Here is a 17,676-nt window from a genome sequence, read left to right as displayed (position 1 = left end):
GTTATGTCAGAAAGTTCAAGAGGTTCCTTCACAGACTTTTTAAGGAAGTCGGATAAGATGCCTGTAAGATCAGTAAGGCTCGGGATAAACCATGCATAAAAATTTACAGAACCAAGAAAGCTACGCATGAGCTTCTTGGTTTTGGGGAATTTAAATTCTAATAAAGCTTTGATCTTACTGGGGAGAGGCTGCAAAGAGTTATTAGAAAGGATTAGTCCAAGATATCTAATCTTATTATACCCAAGGAAGCATTTCTTTGGTTTGGCAGTGAGGCCATGTGAGCGTAACCTACGTAAAACTGATGTTAATGTTTGGATATGCTTGCCCTACATGGATGTCATTACGTAAATGTTATCAAAATAAACTGAAACATTTGGCATATTACCCAAGACCTTTCTCATCAGTCTCACATAGGTAGCACAGGCAGTTACCAAACCCAAGGGCATAGTTCTATACTGCATCAGTCCGTGGTGGGTAGGAAAAGCAGTGTACTGCTTAGAAGAAGGATCTAACATTACTTGATGATATGCTTGTGCAATATCAATCTCTGAAAAGAAGGAAGAGTCGTAAAATTTGTGTAGATCGCTATTAACCCTTTGACTGTTTCAGGCCCCTCTCTGAAACTGTCATTCTATGTCGCCAAATATTCAAAAAAAAAAAAATTATTTTTTCTTATGAAAATGTTAAGATTATTTTTCTGAGTGTTTTAGTCCAAAAAAAAATTTTTTGCCATCGGTACTTACCGAGATATAGAGCCGTGAAGTTTGCAGAAAATGAGCCGCGTATGGCAACAGCGGCGACTGCCGCTCACCCGGTAAACTTTAGTTTACTTGTATTTGAAGGTTTGTTGTTTTTTTCACTATTTTATTTTTTCACATAACTTATGTGGCCTATGAGACCAAAGTAAGGTGCAATGTATATATATACACTCGTTGTATACAACACAATAAGCACACAAACATAATTATCAATATATTGTTTACAAAACTTGTTTACAAAAACAAACAAACAAACAAACAATTCTTCTTCTTCTTCTTCTTCTTCTTCTTCTTCTTCTTCTTCTTCTTCTTCTTCTTCTTCTTCTTCTTCTTCTTCTTCTCCTTCTTCTTCTCCTTCTTCTTCTCCTTCTTCTTCTCCTTCTTCTTCTCCTTCTTCTTCTCCTTCTTCTTCTCCTTCTTCTTCTCCTTCTTCTTCTCCTTCTTCTCCTTCTTCTTCTCCTTCTTCTTCTCCTTCTTCTTCTCCTTCTTCTTCTCCTTCTTCTTCTCCTTCTTCTTCTCCTTCTTCTTCTCCTTCTTCTTCTCCTTCTTCTTCTCCTTTTTCTTCTCCTTCTTCTTCTCCTTCTTCTCCTTCTTCTTCTCCTTCTTCTTCTCCTTCTTCTTCTCCTTCTTCTTCTCCTTCTTCTTCTCCTTCTTCTTCTCCTTCTTCTTCTCCTTCTTCTTCTCCTTCTTCTTCTCCTTCTTCTTCTCCTTCTTCTTCTCCTTCTTCTTCTCCTTCTTCTTCTCCTTCTTCTCCTTCTTCTTCTCCTTCTTCTCCTTCTTCTCCTCCTTCTTCTCCTCCTTCTTCTCCTCCTTCTTCTCCTCCTTCTTCTCCTCCTTCTTCTCCTCCTTCTTCTCCTCCTTCTTCTCCTCCTTCTTCTCCTCCTTCTTCTCCTCCTTCTTCTCCTCCTTCTCCTCCTTCTTCTCCTCCTCCTTCTCCTCCTCCTTCTCCTCCTTCTCCTCCTTCTCCTCCTTCTCCTCCTCCTCCTCCTCCTTCTCCTCCTCCTCCTCCTCCTTGTGTGCGAGTGTGTGGCTTATAATTGTTTTGAGTCAGAAGTCGGCAGCTGTCAAAGTGACATATTGTCTCATTAGTCACTACCCCTACCCCTGTCAAAACAATGGGGTCGGATGCTGCTTCCCCTCCTCCATTCTATCTAATTATCTTTCTCCCTCATTCTATATCTTTCAATCTGTCTCTCTTTCTGTCTGCCTATCTCTGTCTCACAGGTACACATAAATACAAGTATACATAGTGTAAATTACCTAGGATAACCCAAGAAATCCAGACAAAGTGCTATACTCTGCTTGAAGATGTGAGTAAACGTGATGACACAGTCTTGTGGCTCTCTCTGAGACAGAGAGCTAGATGGACAGACAGGGAGCTTGACAGACAGACAAATAGACAGACAGAAATGTTTGTGTACCAGCAAAAACAAAGGGAGGCGATGGTCATGTAATATTACCCTCCTTTACGCTCATCAAAGTCAGCTCTTATCAGATGTTATCTCCCCTTATCTTGTCACTGTCATGGGGTGGACTTTTTTTTTCTTGCTTCAAGGGAACAATATTATTACATCTTCTTCTTCCTCCTCCTCCTCCTCCTCTTCTCCTCCTCCTCCTCCTCCTCCTCCTCCTCCTCCTCCTCCTCCTCTTCCTCCTCCTCCTCTTCCTTCCCTCCTCCTCCTCCTCCTCCTCCTCTTCCTCCCCTCCTCCTCCTCCATTGCTTTTGGTCTCAAACTCCTCCAAATCATGAAATTGATCTTCACTGACACTTCCATCTGTGTTAGAGCATCACTTGGGAAGAGAAGAGTCCCAGATTTGCTGGGGAATCACATATTTCTTACCACTAGACATGCTGAAAAATGACAACTGAAATGGCATTCCCACAATGCACCACTGGCTCCCCGATTTTTTTTATATGGTGCACACTGACCATGGAGACCCATTCTCTCACATGTGGGCCTAGCAGCTTTCTCCTGCTTGATTTGAAGCTGCTAGAATTTATGCGTATAAATACGTCAGAAACATTGGCTTGTAAGACGTATTTATACGTCGGAAACAGTCAAAGGGTTAAGGGCATAGGCTCAGCATCCCACCGAGTTATAGCATTAAGTCCTCTGAAGTCAATAGCAAGTCTATATGAATTATCCTCCTTCTTAACCATGACTACTGGTGAGCAATATGCAGATACTGAAGGTTCAATGATCTTTAGCTTTAATAATCTGTCTACCTCTCGGACAAATGCATCCCTATGGTGAACTGGAACTGGGTATAATTTCCGTTTGATAGGACTGTCCGTGACTAAGTCAATCTTATGGACTACTGTGGAGGTGACACCTGGAATATCAGTAAAAACATCTGAGAAGTTACTCACACATTGAAGTAGTTCCTGTTTCTTATGGTCATCCAAAGACACATTGATATTAATGTTTGTCGCACCTGAGTGGTCAAGAGTCACCAAGTCATGTAGTTCTTTGTCACAGTCTACATTAGAGGTGTCAATTACACACACCTTACACTCCTCAGTTGTCTTATCAAGTTTGTGTGGAAAAACTAAATCAAAGTCATTCAGGCAGTTAACTGAATTTCTTCGGTAATATTTCTTAAGGATGTTGATATGATAAAGCTTTGGTTTCCCCTTGACTTCTATGAGGGAATCAACTTTCCCACAAATTTTCAATACCTTATACAGACCTTTCCATGCTACTAATAATTTATTTGATTTTATTGGTAAAAGTACCAGAACTTCATCCCCTACTTTAAAAGTTCTCCTCTGACTTTTAGTATCAAAATAGGTTTTGTACTGGTCCATTGATAAGCTTAAGTTTTTCGAAACTATGTCAGAGGTCTCCTCAAGTTTGGATCTCAGGTCAAGGAGAAACTGATAAGAAGACTGAACCTCAGCATTCACGTCCTCATTAGTCCATAAGTCATGAAGGATGGACAATGGACCTCTGGCCTGTCTACCATAAAGAAGTTCAAAAGGTGAAAACCCCAAAGAGTCACTGGGAACTTCCCTCATGGCAAACAAAGCACAGGGTAGGTAACGATGCCACTCCTTAGGTTTAAGGGAGCAAAGTTTCCTTAAAATGGACTTGAGAACAGAATGCTGACGCTCAATCCTCCCATTACAGCTGGGATGATATGGTGTTGTGAAGAGAGGCTTCACTCTCAGAAGATGGTAGAGATGTTGCATTAAGTCTGATGTGAATTGTGTCCCACGGTCAGACAAAATCTCTCTAGGGATGCCAACTCTGGAAAAGATGGACAAAAGGGCTTCAGCCACCTCTGTAGTAATTATGGACTTTAAGGGTACAGCTTCAGGGAAACTTGAAGCATAATTAACTAATGTTAATATATATTTATGTATCCCAGATGAAAGTGATGATAAAGGACCAACAATGTCAATAGCTACTCTTTCAAACGGTACCGTAAAGATTGGTATTTTGACCATAGGTACTCGCCGGGTACCTCAGGAGGATGACAGTTGGCAAACTTTACACGATCTACAATAGGTAGTGATATCTGAGGACATTTTAGGCCAAAAATAGGTTTCCCTAATTTTATTCAAGGTTTTACAATGCGAGAAATGTCCGGCCACTGGTAGGTCAGGAGCCATTTTAAGAACAGTCTCTCTGCATTGACTTGGAACAACTAAGATGGAATAGTCTATCTCATCTGAATTTAATTTGAATACTGATTTATACAGGATACCTTTTATATATTCAAATTTATATGAAAAGTTTTTCCTTTGGATAACTTGATTTTGTCTAGCTGCATTATGGCAATTCTGAAGACAAGGGCAATTACGTTGTAAATTGACAAAGGAATCCTTCGATATATCTAAAGGCTTAAATTATTTTATTATTTTTATTAACACACTGGCCGATTCCCACCAAGGCAGGGTGGCCCGAAAAAGAAAAACTTTCACCATCATTCACTCCATCACTGTCTTGCCAGAAGGGTGCTTTACACTACAGTTTTTAAACTGCAACATTAACACCCCTCCTTCAGAGTGCAGGCACTGTACTTCCCATCTCCAGGACTCAAGTCCGGCCTGCCAGTTTCCCCTGAATCCCTTTATAAATGTTACTTTGCTCACACCCCAACAGCACATCAAGTATTAAAATCCATTTGTCTCCATTCACTCCTATCAAACACGCTCATGCATACCTGCTGGAAGTCCAAGCCCATCGCACACAAAACCTCCTTTACCCCCTCCCTCCAACCTTTCCTAGGCCGACCCCTACCCCGCCTTCCTTCCACTACAGACTGATACACTCTTGAAGTCATTCTGTTTCGCTCCATTCTCTCTACATGTCTGAACCGCCTCAACAACCCTTCCTCAGCCCTCTGGACAACAGTTTTGGTAATCCCGCACCTCCTCCTAACTTCCAAACTACGAATTCTCTGCATTATATTCACACCACACATTGCCCTCAGACATGACATCTCCACTGCCTCCAGCCTTTTCACTGCAACATTCATCACCCATGCTTCACACCCATATAAGAGCATTGGTAAAACTATACTGTCATACATTCCCCTCTTTGCCTCCAAGGACAAAGTTCTTTGTCTCCACAGACTCCTAAGTGCACCGCTCACCCTTTTCCACTCATCATTTCTATGATTCACCTCATCTTTCATAGACCCATCTGCTGACACATCCACTCCCAAATATCTGAATACATTCACCTCCTCCATACTCTCTCCCTCCAATCTGATATCCAATCTTTCATCACCTAATCTTTTTGTTATCCTCATAACCTTACTCTTTCCTGTATTCACTTTTAATTTTCTTCTTTTTCATACCCTACCAAATTCATCCTCCAACCTCTGCAACTTCTCTTCAGAATCTCCCAAGAGCACAGTGTCATCAGCAAAGAGCAACTGTGACAGCTCCCACTTTGTGTGATTCTTTATCTTTTAACTCCACGATTCTTGTCAAGACCCTCGCATTTACTTCTCTTACAACCCCATCTATAAATTTATTAAACAACCACGGTGACATCACACATACTTGTCTAAGGTCTACTTTTACTGGGAAATAATCTCCCTCTTTCCTACATACTCTAACTTGAGCCTCGCTATCCTCGTAAAAACTCTTCACTGCTTTCGGTAACCTACCTCCTACACCATACACCTGCAACATCTGCCACATTGCCCCCCTATCTACCCTGTCATATGCCTTTTCCAAATCCATAAATGCCACAAAAACCTCTTTAGCCTTATCTAAATACTGTTCACTTATATATTTCACTGTAAACACCTGGTCCACACACCCCCTACCTTTCCTAAAGCCTCCTTGTTCATCTGCTATCCTATTCTCCATCTTACTCTTAATTCTTTCAATAATAACTCTACCATACACTTTACCAGGTATACTCAATACACTTTCAACACATCGGCCATATCCCACCGAGGCGGGGTGGCCCAAAAGGAAAAACAAAAGTTTCTCCTTTCAAATTTAGTAATATATGTTATTACTGTTCTTGCTGCTGAACAGCCGTGGACTAGTTTGGCTTTAATTGGATAGGAGTGAGTACACAACGGGCAGTGTGAGGGAATGACCGCAAGCCAGTCCGTGGAGGGGGGAGCACTTGTGCCTATCAAGTCAGTTGGCCTAGGAGTGAGACCGAATGGGCTCAGCCTCCCACTGACCTGGGTGAGCCTACAGAGGGCAGCACTTAAATGCCGTGAAATATGAACTAGTCAGAACAGACGGCTAGGCTGTGTGTTCTGACAGTACAGGCTGTCTACATATATACAGAAGGGGTTACTAGCCCCTTGCTCCCGGCATTTCAGTCGCCTCTTATGACACGCATGGTTTATGGAGGAATAATTCTGTTCCACTTCCCCATGGAGATAAGAGGAAATAAACAAGAACAAGAACTAGAAAGAAAATAGCAGAAAACCCAGAGGGGTGTGTATATATATGCTTGTACTGTACATGTATGTGTAGTGTGACCTAAGTGTAAGTAGAAGTAGCAAGACATACCTGAAATCTTGCATGTTTATGAGACAGACAAAAGATGCCAGCAATCCTACCATCATGTAAAACAATTACAGGCTTTTGTTTTACACTCAATTGGCAGGATGGTAGTACCTCCCTGGGTGGTTGCTGTCTACCAACCTACTACCTAGGACTCAACACACTTATCCCCCTATGTATAATTTTTGCACTCTCTTTTGTCCCCTTTGCCTTTATACAAAGGAACTATGCATGCTCTCTGCCAATCCCTAGGTACTTTACCCTCTTCCATACATTTATTAAATAATAGCACCAACCACTCCAAAACTATATCCCCACCTGCTTTTAACATTTCTATCTTTATCCCATCAATCCCGGCTGCCTTACCCCCTTTCATTTTACCTACTGCCTCACGAACTTCCCCCACACTCACAACTGGCTCTTCCTCACTCCCACAAGATGTTATTCCTCCTTGCCCTATACACGAAATCACAGCTTCCCTATCTTCATCAACATTTAACAATTCCTCAAAATATTCCCTCCATCTTTCCAATACCTCTAACTCTCCATTTAATAACTCTCCTCTCCTATTTTTAACTGACAAATCCATTTGTTCTCTAGGCTTCCATAACTTGTTAATCTCACTCCAAAACTTTTTCTTATTTTCAACAAAATTTGTTGATAACATCTCACCCACTCTCTCATTTGCTCTCTTTTTACATTGCTTCACCACTCTCTTAACCTCTCTCTTTTTCTCCATATACTCTTCCCTCCTTGCATCACTTCTACTTTGTAAAAACTTCTCATATGCTAACTTTTTCTCCCTTACTACTCTCTTTACATCATCATTCCACCAATCGCTCCTCTTCCCTCCCGCACCCACTTTCCTGTAATCACAAACTTCTGCTGAACACTCTAACACTACATTAGAAAGTGAATACAGGAAAGAGTAAGATTATGAGGATAAAAAGATTAGGTGATGAAAGATTGGATATCAGATTGGAGGGAGAGAGTATGGAGGAGGTGAATGTATTCAGATAGTATTTGGGAGTGGACTTGTCAGCAGATGGGTCTATGAAAGATGAGGTGAATCAGAGAATTGATGAAAGGAAAAGGGTGAGCGGTGCACTTAGGAGTCTGTGGTGACAAAGAACTTTGTCCTTGGAGGCAAAGAGGGGAATGTATGAGAGTATAATTTTACCAATGCTCTTATATGGGTGTGAAGCATGGGTGATGAAGGTTGCAGCGAGGAGAAGGCTGGAGGCAGTGGAGATGTCATGTCTGAGGGCAATGTGTGGTGTGAATATAATGCAGAGAATTCATAGTTTGGAAGTTAGGAGGAGGTGCGGGATTGCCAAAACTGTTGTCCAGAGGGCTGAGGAAGGGTTGTTGAGGTGGTTCGGACATGTAGAGAGAATGGAGCGAAACAGAATGACTTCAAGAGTGTATCTGTCTGTAGTGGAAGGAAGGCGGGGTAGGGGTCGGCCCAGGAAAGGTTGGAGGGAGGGGGTAAAGGAGGTTTTGTGTGCGAGGGGCTTGGACTTCCAGCGGGCATGCGTGAGCGCATTTGATAGGAGTGAATGGAGACAAATGGTTTTTAATACTTGACGTGCTGTTGGAGTGTGAGCAAAGCAACATTTATGAAGGGATTCAGGGAAACCGGCAGGCCAGACTTGAGTCCTGAAGATGGGAAGTACAGTGCCTGCACTCTGAAGGAGGGGTGTTAATGTTGCAGTTTAAAAACTGTAGTGTAAAGCACCCTTCTGGCAAGACAGTGATGGAGTGAGTGATGGTGAAAGTTTTTCTTTTTCTGGCCACCCTGCCTTGGTGGGAATCAGCCAGTGTGTTAATAATAAAAAAAAAATATTTGAAACTACCCAAGGTTTCAGCCTCAATAACCCAACTAGGTAGACTGTTCCACTCATCAACTACCCTATTTCCAAATCAATACTTTCCTACATCCCTTCTAAATCTAAACTTGTCCAATTTGAATCCATTACTGCGGGTTCTCTTCTGGAGAGATATCCTCAAGACCTTACTAATATCCCCCTTATTAATACCCATCTTCCACTTATACACTTCGATCATGTCTCCCCTCATTCTTCGTCTAACGAGTGAATATAATTTAAGGGTCTTCAATCTTTCTTCATAAGGAAGAAGATTTCTAATGCTATGTATTAATTTAGTCATTCTACGCTGAATGTTTTCTAACGAATTTATGTCCAATCTGTAATATAGAGACCAGAACTGAGCTGCATAATCTAGGTGAGGCCTTACTAAAGATGTATAAAGCTGAAGTATAATCGCTGGACTTCTGTTGCTTACACTTCTTGATATAAATCCCAGCAATCTATTTGCCTTATTATGCACACTTAGGCACTGCTGTCTTGCTTTAAGGTTGCTGCTTACCATAACCCCCAAATCCTTCTCGCATTCTATACAGCTAAGTTCAACATTATTAAGCTGGTAGGTGCTAGGGTTATGGACATTTCCGAGCTTTAGAACTTTACATTTTTCTTCATTGAACTGCATCTGCCACTTTTCTGACCACGAATTGAGTTTGTCTAAATCCTCCTGAAGTTGTGAGACATCAACATCTGAATCGATTATCCTACCTATCTTCGTGTTATCAGCAAATTTTCTTATGTCACTAGTAATTCCCTCGTCAAGGTCGTTTATATATATAATAAACAACAATGGGCCTAAAACTGATCCCTGCGAAATGTCACTTGTTACAAATCCCCACTCAGATTTAACCCCATTTATGCACACTCACTGCTTCCTATTAGTGAGCCATGACTTGATCCATGACAGCATTTTTCCTCCAATGCCATGAGCAGCCACTTTCTTCAAAAGTCTCTGATGTGGTACTCTATCAAAAGCCTTACTAAAATCTAAATAAAACAATATCGAATTCTTTATCCTGATCAATAGCCTCAAAAGCTTTGCTGAAGAAGGTTAATAAATTAGTTAGGCAGGAACAGCCCCTGGTGAAACCATGTTGAGTATCATTAATCAAATTATGCCTATCGAGATGGCTTCTTATATTATTGGCTATAATTGACTCTAGTAATTTGCCTACAATTGAGGTTAGGCTTATTGGGTGGTAATTTGACGGTAACGACTTGTCCCCTGCTTTAAAAATAGGAATTACATTAGCCATCTTCCACATATCAGGCACTACCCCTGTTTGAAGAGATAAATTGAAAATATTAGTTAAAGGTTCACAGAGTTCCACTTTACACTCTTTAAGAACCCTTGAAAACAGTTCATCAGGGCCCGGGGATTTATTTTACTTTAACCGGTCTATCTGTTTGATAACCATTTTGCTAGTGACTGTGATATTGCATAATTTATCATCTTCATGCCCACTATAAAAATTAATTACTGGGATATTGTCAGTGTCTTCCTGAGTGAAAACTGAGAGAAAATAATTATTAAGAATAGAGCACATTTCATTCTCCTTATCAGTGAGATGTCCAGAGTTATTTTTAACGGGACCTATCTTATCTCTAACTTTTGTTCTATAAACCTGGAAAAAACTTTATGGGTTAGTTTTCGAATCCCTAGCAACTTTAATTTCATAGTCCCGTTTAGCTTTTCTTATCCCCTTTTTAACGTCCCTCTTAATGTCAATATACTGATTCATAAGATGACCCTCACCTCTTTTGATGCGCCTATAAATTCCTTTCTTCTGTCCTAAAAGATATTTGAGCCTATTATTTCTATTTGATCTAATTTCCTTATATGGGATAAATCTCCTTTGGGCAGCATGTATTGTGTTAAGAAAGCTGTCATACTGATAGCTCTCTTCATTACTCCAGTCTACAGATGATAAGTGTTCTCTAAGCCCATCATAATCTGCTAAGCGAAAATCTGGAACTGTTACTGAGTTATCCCTACTATCATACTTCCATTCAATGCTAAATGTAATTGATTTGTGGTCGCTAGCACCAAGTTCCTCTGAAATTTCTAAATTATTAACAAGGGATTCATTGTTTGCCAAAACCAAGTCAAGCAGGTTATTTCCCCTTGTAGGCTCTGTCACAAACTGATTCAAAAAACAATCCTGAACTACTTTTAAGAAGTCGCTTGATTCTAAATTCCGAGTCAAGAAATTCCAATCAATATGACTAAAGTTAAAGTTTCCTAGAATTACTACGTTATCGTGCCTTGTGGCCTTAACAATTTCCTCCCATAGTAGTCTCCCTTGGTCCCTATCTAAGTTTGGGGGACGGTATATTACACCTAAAATCAATTTTTCATGTCCCTCTGAAAATTCTATCCAAACAGACTCAGTATGGGTTTCAGACTTTATATGTACCTGTTTTTATGCAACAGTTCAAGCGATCTCAGACATACAGTGCCACCCCACCCCCTTCCCGATACTTCTGTCTACTCGGAACAATTTAAAACCCTGTATGTGACATTCAGCAGGCATGTCCCGATTTTTCATATTGAACCACGTCTCAGTTAATGCAAATACATCAATGTTACCTGCACTAGCAACTAGTCTCAACTCGTCCATCTTATTTCTAGCACTACGACTATTTGTGTAATATATATTTAAGGACCCTCCTTTCTCTTTTTTCTTCCTAGTGATTTCTGTTCCTCCACTATGCCTGTTACTCTCCTTATCACCTAATGCCATTGGCTTTCCTATGTTCATCAATAACTCTTCCTCATTCTGCCTATAACTGGTTTCCTTAAAACTCACACAATCACTACACTCAAAATTCATTGATTTTCCATGAAAACCCATACCACTATCTAATTCTAGTTTAAAGACCTAACTGTTCCCTCAACTGCGTTGGCCAGTGCTCCCACCCCAAACCTAGATAAGTGAACCCCATCCCTGGCATACATGTCATTTCTGCCATAGAAGAGGTCCCAGTTGTCAATGAATGTTACCACATTTTCCTTACAGTATTTGTCCAGCCAACAATTGACACCAATTGCCCTGGACAACCATTCATTTCCAACTCCTCTCCTTGGCAAAATGCCACATATGACAGATTTCCCACCCTTCCTCCTAATTATCTCTATTGCTGACCTATACCTGCTAATCAGGTCCTCTCGTACGTCTGCCAACATCGTTGCCTCCAGCACTGAGACAGATAATAGGATTGCTCCCATTACCTCTCATGATGTCATGCAGACGGCTAATAATATCCTTCATCCCAGCCCCAGGAAAACACACTCTTTGCATCCTACTCCTATCCTTCAAGCAGAATGCCCTATTCATGTACCTAATCTGGCTCTCCCCAACAACAGCAATGTTTTTACCTTCCTTGGCGTCGTCCGTCGTGATGCTCCCAGTAGTCGACTCACATTCGTCAGGTAGCATTACACCACTTGTGGAATTTGTCAAGATGTTTTCGATGGTTTTCGTTGGGGTTTCTAGGGATGTCTCACTCATGTCAGCCAATGCTTCCTTGGTGCTCGTTGTGACATTCCCAGTAGAGCATCCACATTCGTCAGGTAGCACCGAAAATGGGTTGGAAGTTTCCACAGAAGTCTTCTGTCAAGCAGGTTATTTCCCCTTGTAGGCTCTGTCACAAACTGATTCAAAAAACAATCCTGAACTACTTTTAAGACGTCGCTTGATTCTAAATTCCGAGTCAAGAAATTCCAATCAATATGACTAAAGTTAAATTTTCCTAGAATTACTACATTATCGTGCCTTGTGGCCTTAACAATTTCCTCCCATAGTAGTCTCCCTTGGTCCCTATCTAAGTTTGGGGGATGGTATATTACACCTAAAATCAATTTTTCATGTCCCTCTGAAAATTCTATCCAAACAGACTCAGTATGGGTTTCAGACTTTATACGTACCTGTTTTTATGCAACAGTTCAAGCGATCTCAGACATACAGTGCCACCCCACCCCCCTTCCCGATACTTCTGTCTACTCGGAACAATTTAAAACCCTGTATGTGACATTCAGCAGGCATGTCCCAATTTTTCATATTGAACCACGTCTCAGTTAATGCAAATACATCAATGTTACCTGCACTAGCAACTAGTCTCAACTTGTCCATCTTATTTCTAGCACTACAACTATTTGTGTAATATATATTTAAGGACCCTCCTTTCTCTTTATTCTTCCTAGTGATTTCTGTTCCTCCACTATGCCTGTTACTCTCCTTATCACCTAATGCCATTGGCTTTCCTATGTTCATCAATAACTCTTCCTCATTCTGCCTATAACTGGTTTCCTTAAAACTCACATAATCACTACACTCAAAATTCATTGATTTTCCATGAAAACCCATACCACTATCTAATTCTAGTTTAAAGACCTAACTGCTCCCTCAACTGCGTTGGCCAGTGCTCCCACCCCAAACCTAGATAAGTGAACCCCATCCCTGGCATACATGTCATTTCTGCCATAGAAGAGGTCCCAGTTGTCAATGAATGTTACCGCATTTTCCTTACAGTATTTGTCCAGCCAACAATTGACACCAATTGCCCTGGACAACTATTCATTTCCAACTCCTCTCCTTGGCAAAATGCCACATATGACAGATTTCCCACCCTTCCTCCTAATTATCTCTATTGCTGACCTATACCTGCTAATCAGGTCCTCTCCTACGTCTGCCAACATCGTTGCCTCTAGCACTGAGACAGATAATAGGATTGCTCCCATTACCTCTCATGATGTCATCCAGACGGCTAATAATATCCTTCATCCCAGCCCCAGGAAAACACACTCTTTGCATCCTACTCCTATCCTTCAAGCAGAATGCCCTATTCATGTACCTAATCTGGCTATCCCCAACAACAGCAATGTTTTTACCTTCCTTGGCGTCGTCCGTCGTAATGCTCCCAGTAGTCGACTCACATTCGTCAGGTAGCATTACACCACTTGTGGAATTCGTCAAGACGTTCTCGATGGTTTTTGTTGGGGTTTCTAGGGATGTCTCACTCATGTCAGCCAATGCTTCCTTGGTGCTTATTGTGACATTCCCAGTAGAACATCCACATTCGTCAGGTAGCACCGAAAATGGGTTGGAAGTTTCCACAGAAGTCTTCTGGGTCCTCATTGTTTCTGCCTCTCCAACAGTCTTCTTGATCCTCAGCTTGGTTCCATGTTGCCTGGCCACTGACCAAGTTCCCCTCTTAGCCTGGGGACTCACAACAGGTGGATTACTTCGAATCCTCTTTTTCTTCTCCGTTAATTGCCATATCTCCTGCTCAGCAACCCTAAGCTCTTCTTTCAGCTGCTGGTAAAGTTGCTCAAGAGAGGGCATCCTGGTTCAGATTCACAGAGAGCACACAAACAGGTCTTCATAGAGCTAAGTACACGTCACCACCATCAATCTTGTAGAATCTTCTATTTTTTTGTGAGAAAAATTCAAAGTGGAAGGCAAAAGAAATATAAGAGAGGCCTGGGGACATGACTAATGAACAGAAATTTTTTTTATTTTAGTGCCAGGAATGTCTGTCTTGTTTATTCTGGACCCTATTTGGAAATTGGCACCTTTTGAAATTTGTGTGAAATTGGCAAAACTGCCAAATTCTGACCACTTTATTGGATAGTTGAAATCGGTAAATGGGTGGTTTCTTGTACTCATTCGATAGAAAAAATGGAGTTCTAGCGAAATGGTTATGATTTTTGTCAAGTGGTACATTGGAATTGGACGAAAATAGGGCTCAAAGGGTTAAATAGGGCTCAAAAGGGTTAAAGCTTCTGTACTGGAGTATCTCGGGCAAACTTATGACTAGTTTAAGATTTGTTAGGCAATAGATTTATTCGAAATTTTATGTTTACAGTCATTTGGGTGTAAGTATAAATTGTAGGAATCACAGATATCAAGAGTAGGTCTAGTTTGTTTTTTATGTGTATATAGTTACTCATTGTGTCTTATTACATTATATAGGTACAGTTACTTATTGTGTCTTGTTACATTATTCAGGTATAGTTACTTATTGTGTCTTATTACATTATACAGGTATAGTCACTTATTGTGTCTTGTTACATTATATAGGTATAATTACTTATTGTGTCTTATTCATATAGCCACTTATAGTTTTCAATAGGTATGAATTTTGCAATTAGTATTATTTTATATTGCTTAGAACTGATGTTTAGTGCTAATTATAAAAGCCACAAAGATAGCAGAAATAACTTTCAAGGTTCAGATATTTCACCTTCTGTAAGATGTTTATTCAGGGGTATAAATGAATGGCCGTTAGGTGAACAGTGTTGTACACTACAGTGTATTGCTGACAGTGATCAAGACAAGACATAAGGGCATATCTAACATTCATTTTGACTATGTTTGTTCTACATAGAGTGAAACAGTGTCACAATAAAGATTTGTCCCACACCTGTGTCTTCTCTTAGTAACTGTTGTTTCTATTGATCATTCTTTCTCTGGAAAGTCCATTATTAATAATAATTTATAAATTATTTTCAGGCCTTGTGTGATAGATTACAAGCAGAGATAGACATGATACCTGGTTGTGACAACCTTCAGAACATCATGAAGGATGGTATGTCATACCTTAAGACCACCACTGAAGTATCAGGGCACAAGTTAGGTGAAGAACTGAGTACATGGTTGGACTGCTGGCCTATGAGCACGTCAGTCAATTATACTGACATGTTGGCAATGGCAGCAGCATCAGGGCTGACTCTTACTTGCCAGTTGCTTGGAGTGGCTGGAGTGTGTCTTAACCCTCTTCCACATCACCTACATCCACTTGTTCAAGCACTCAACAATCACCACCACGACACTGCCTATTCTTTGTGTCGTGACTTGAAAATGAACCCTTATAGTACAGAGTGTAATCTAGATTATGTTTCTGAACAGCTTATAAATGATTTGTTAGAGAGTGAATTGGAGAAATTTGAAAGAAAATTACGGAAAAAAGAAGTAGGAGAAACTGCCACAAAAGAGCTTTTGGATTATGCAAAAGGCATTAAAGAGGGACAGACTGATAAACAAATAAAAACATTTCTGTACTTGCTTGCTGAGCTGAGCTTGGTGACAGTTTTTCACAGGACAGTAAGGATGACCACTAATCTGGATATTGATGAAATAGTGCATGAGGCATCGAGGAGCACAATGCTGCACATCGCTGCTGCATACGGTAAGATCAACATGGTTGAGTATTTGTTATCACAAGGTGCCAGATACATGTATAGCACTTGTGGTGGTCTCAATGCCTCACATCTGGCAGCACTAAGAGGCCACAAGGAGTGCATGGAGTACATAGTTGGGTACACAGGGAATGCAGTGGAGTGTAGTATGGGTATGAAGCCTTCGGTAATTCTACAACACTTCAATGAGAATGTTAAGAGATGTCATTTGGATCTATTGTCGTTCCAAGAAGTATTGGTAATATCAAACACGAAGGGGGACCTTGCAAAGGCAAAGCTTATACTAAAAGGCAAAAGTCATAAGTTAGGAATTACAAACCCAACTAATCTCTGGGATAACTTGCTTCAAGAAGAGAAAAAAATGGATGGAATTATATCCAGAGAGTTTGAAAGCATAGTGAAGCATGACGTTCATATGTTATTTGATAACATTAGAAATGTGGATCCAAGATTTACTGGTAAAATTGTTTACTACTCGCCCTTAACTGAAAAATTGGAATTTTTTCTTCCAGAGAATTTAGAATTTTACCTAGAACTTGATGAGTATAATGCCTTAAAGGAAGGCTGTATTTCTGTAAAGGAGCTGGAAAGAAATGCAATAAAAAATGAAGAATGTGTAATAGGTATATCTTCATCTAGGGAACAAACACTTTTCATAGGTGCTAATTTTAGAAACACCTTTTGTAAAGCTGCTCATGAAGCTCTCTCAGCAACAAGCTTCAAGTTCCTTGCACTCATACCACCTTTTCTGGCTCATACTTCTACTGGTGTGTGCATTTATGCTATGTACCGAGAGAAGCAGAAAATATTACCACTGCGTATAATGCTTACCCCAGTCTTGAAGGTTCCACGTCCCCAGGGGCTTCATCTACATAAGTTGCCAAAACGATTTCAGAATGACCTGCAGTCTCACACTTATGAACACATAGCCAACACATCTGAAAGTAACTGGCTGTATATATATAATTTTGCACATAAGTGTATCATTGATGGTATTAGAGTAGAGGAGCATATTGTTCTTCAAGCATGCTGTTACTTTGCCAAACTCCTCAGCACTTGTTGGTGGCTGCCCAAGCAAGAGCACCGGCGACATGGTCGAGCCTGGCAGATCTATCCTGTTGGTGTAAATGTCCCAAGCCTCAGGACCTTGAAATCACTATTTCTTGAAGAATTAATTGAAAGAGAGGAACATATGTGGGGTAAGGAGCACTTCATTGAAAGAATTATAAGTGTTTTAAGTAGGGGGTTATATTCTGGAAAAAGTGCCGAGTCTTTTATTGTTCCACCACAGTGGGACCCCAAGTTGAGTGGAGGAATTCAGGCTACTATTCAGTTCCTACAAAATCTGCAGAAAAGTTATAATGATAAAATAAGAAAAAATAATATTTTCAACAAGAAGCAGTGATACATCTGTTCGTAATGGTACAAAAATTTACCATTTTCTACCCACTTTATGAACAGTATTATATTGTAAATATTTTTTATAATATGCTGTACTACTTTTAGAAGTGTGAAATATACCTTAAGGACTACTACTGGAAAACACAGCCCCTGAAATACACCATAAAAATACCTGAACAGACTTTTCTACCACTCATTTAGCTTCGATATATCTTACATGAGAGAACCTGCTGACTGGGGTACCAGTCACAAGACTAGACAGTTGACATGACTGGTTCATCCAACACAGACCTCTGACTGGAGTGCCAGTCATAACCAGACTAGACAGTTAACATGACTAGTTCATCAAATATATCACAAAAAGGTGTATGTATATTTCAAAACAGTATTGTGGTGTTGATGAACCATGGAAGTATGTTGAAAGTGCATCACTTAGGATTT

The 17,676-nt window shown here is 40.4% G+C and overlaps 1 protein-coding gene across 1 annotated transcript in view; it reads left to right on the top strand.

The window, feature by feature from the left end:
* The window catches only part of LOC128687524 (uncharacterized), a gene marked incomplete at its 5' end in the record, with an annotated part of 171,202 nt that extends 153,790 nt beyond the window's left edge, over window positions 1–17,412 (top strand). The window contains 1 exon segment of the mRNA XM_070083974.1: window positions 15,149–17,412. Within this exon segment, the coding sequence (XP_069940075.1) occupies window positions 15,149–17,239 (2,091 nt within the window).
* Window positions 17,413–17,676: the final 264 nt, after the last annotated feature.

Source organism: Cherax quadricarinatus, chromosome 11 (assembly GCF_038502225.1).
Source record: "Cherax quadricarinatus isolate ZL_2023a chromosome 11, ASM3850222v1, whole genome shotgun sequence".
In the NCBI taxonomy this organism is placed as follows: domain Eukaryota; kingdom Metazoa; phylum Arthropoda; class Malacostraca; order Decapoda; family Parastacidae; genus Cherax; species Cherax quadricarinatus.
The sequence above is the reverse complement of the archived record's forward strand: the minus strand, read 5'-3'. Positions and strand labels throughout refer to the sequence as shown.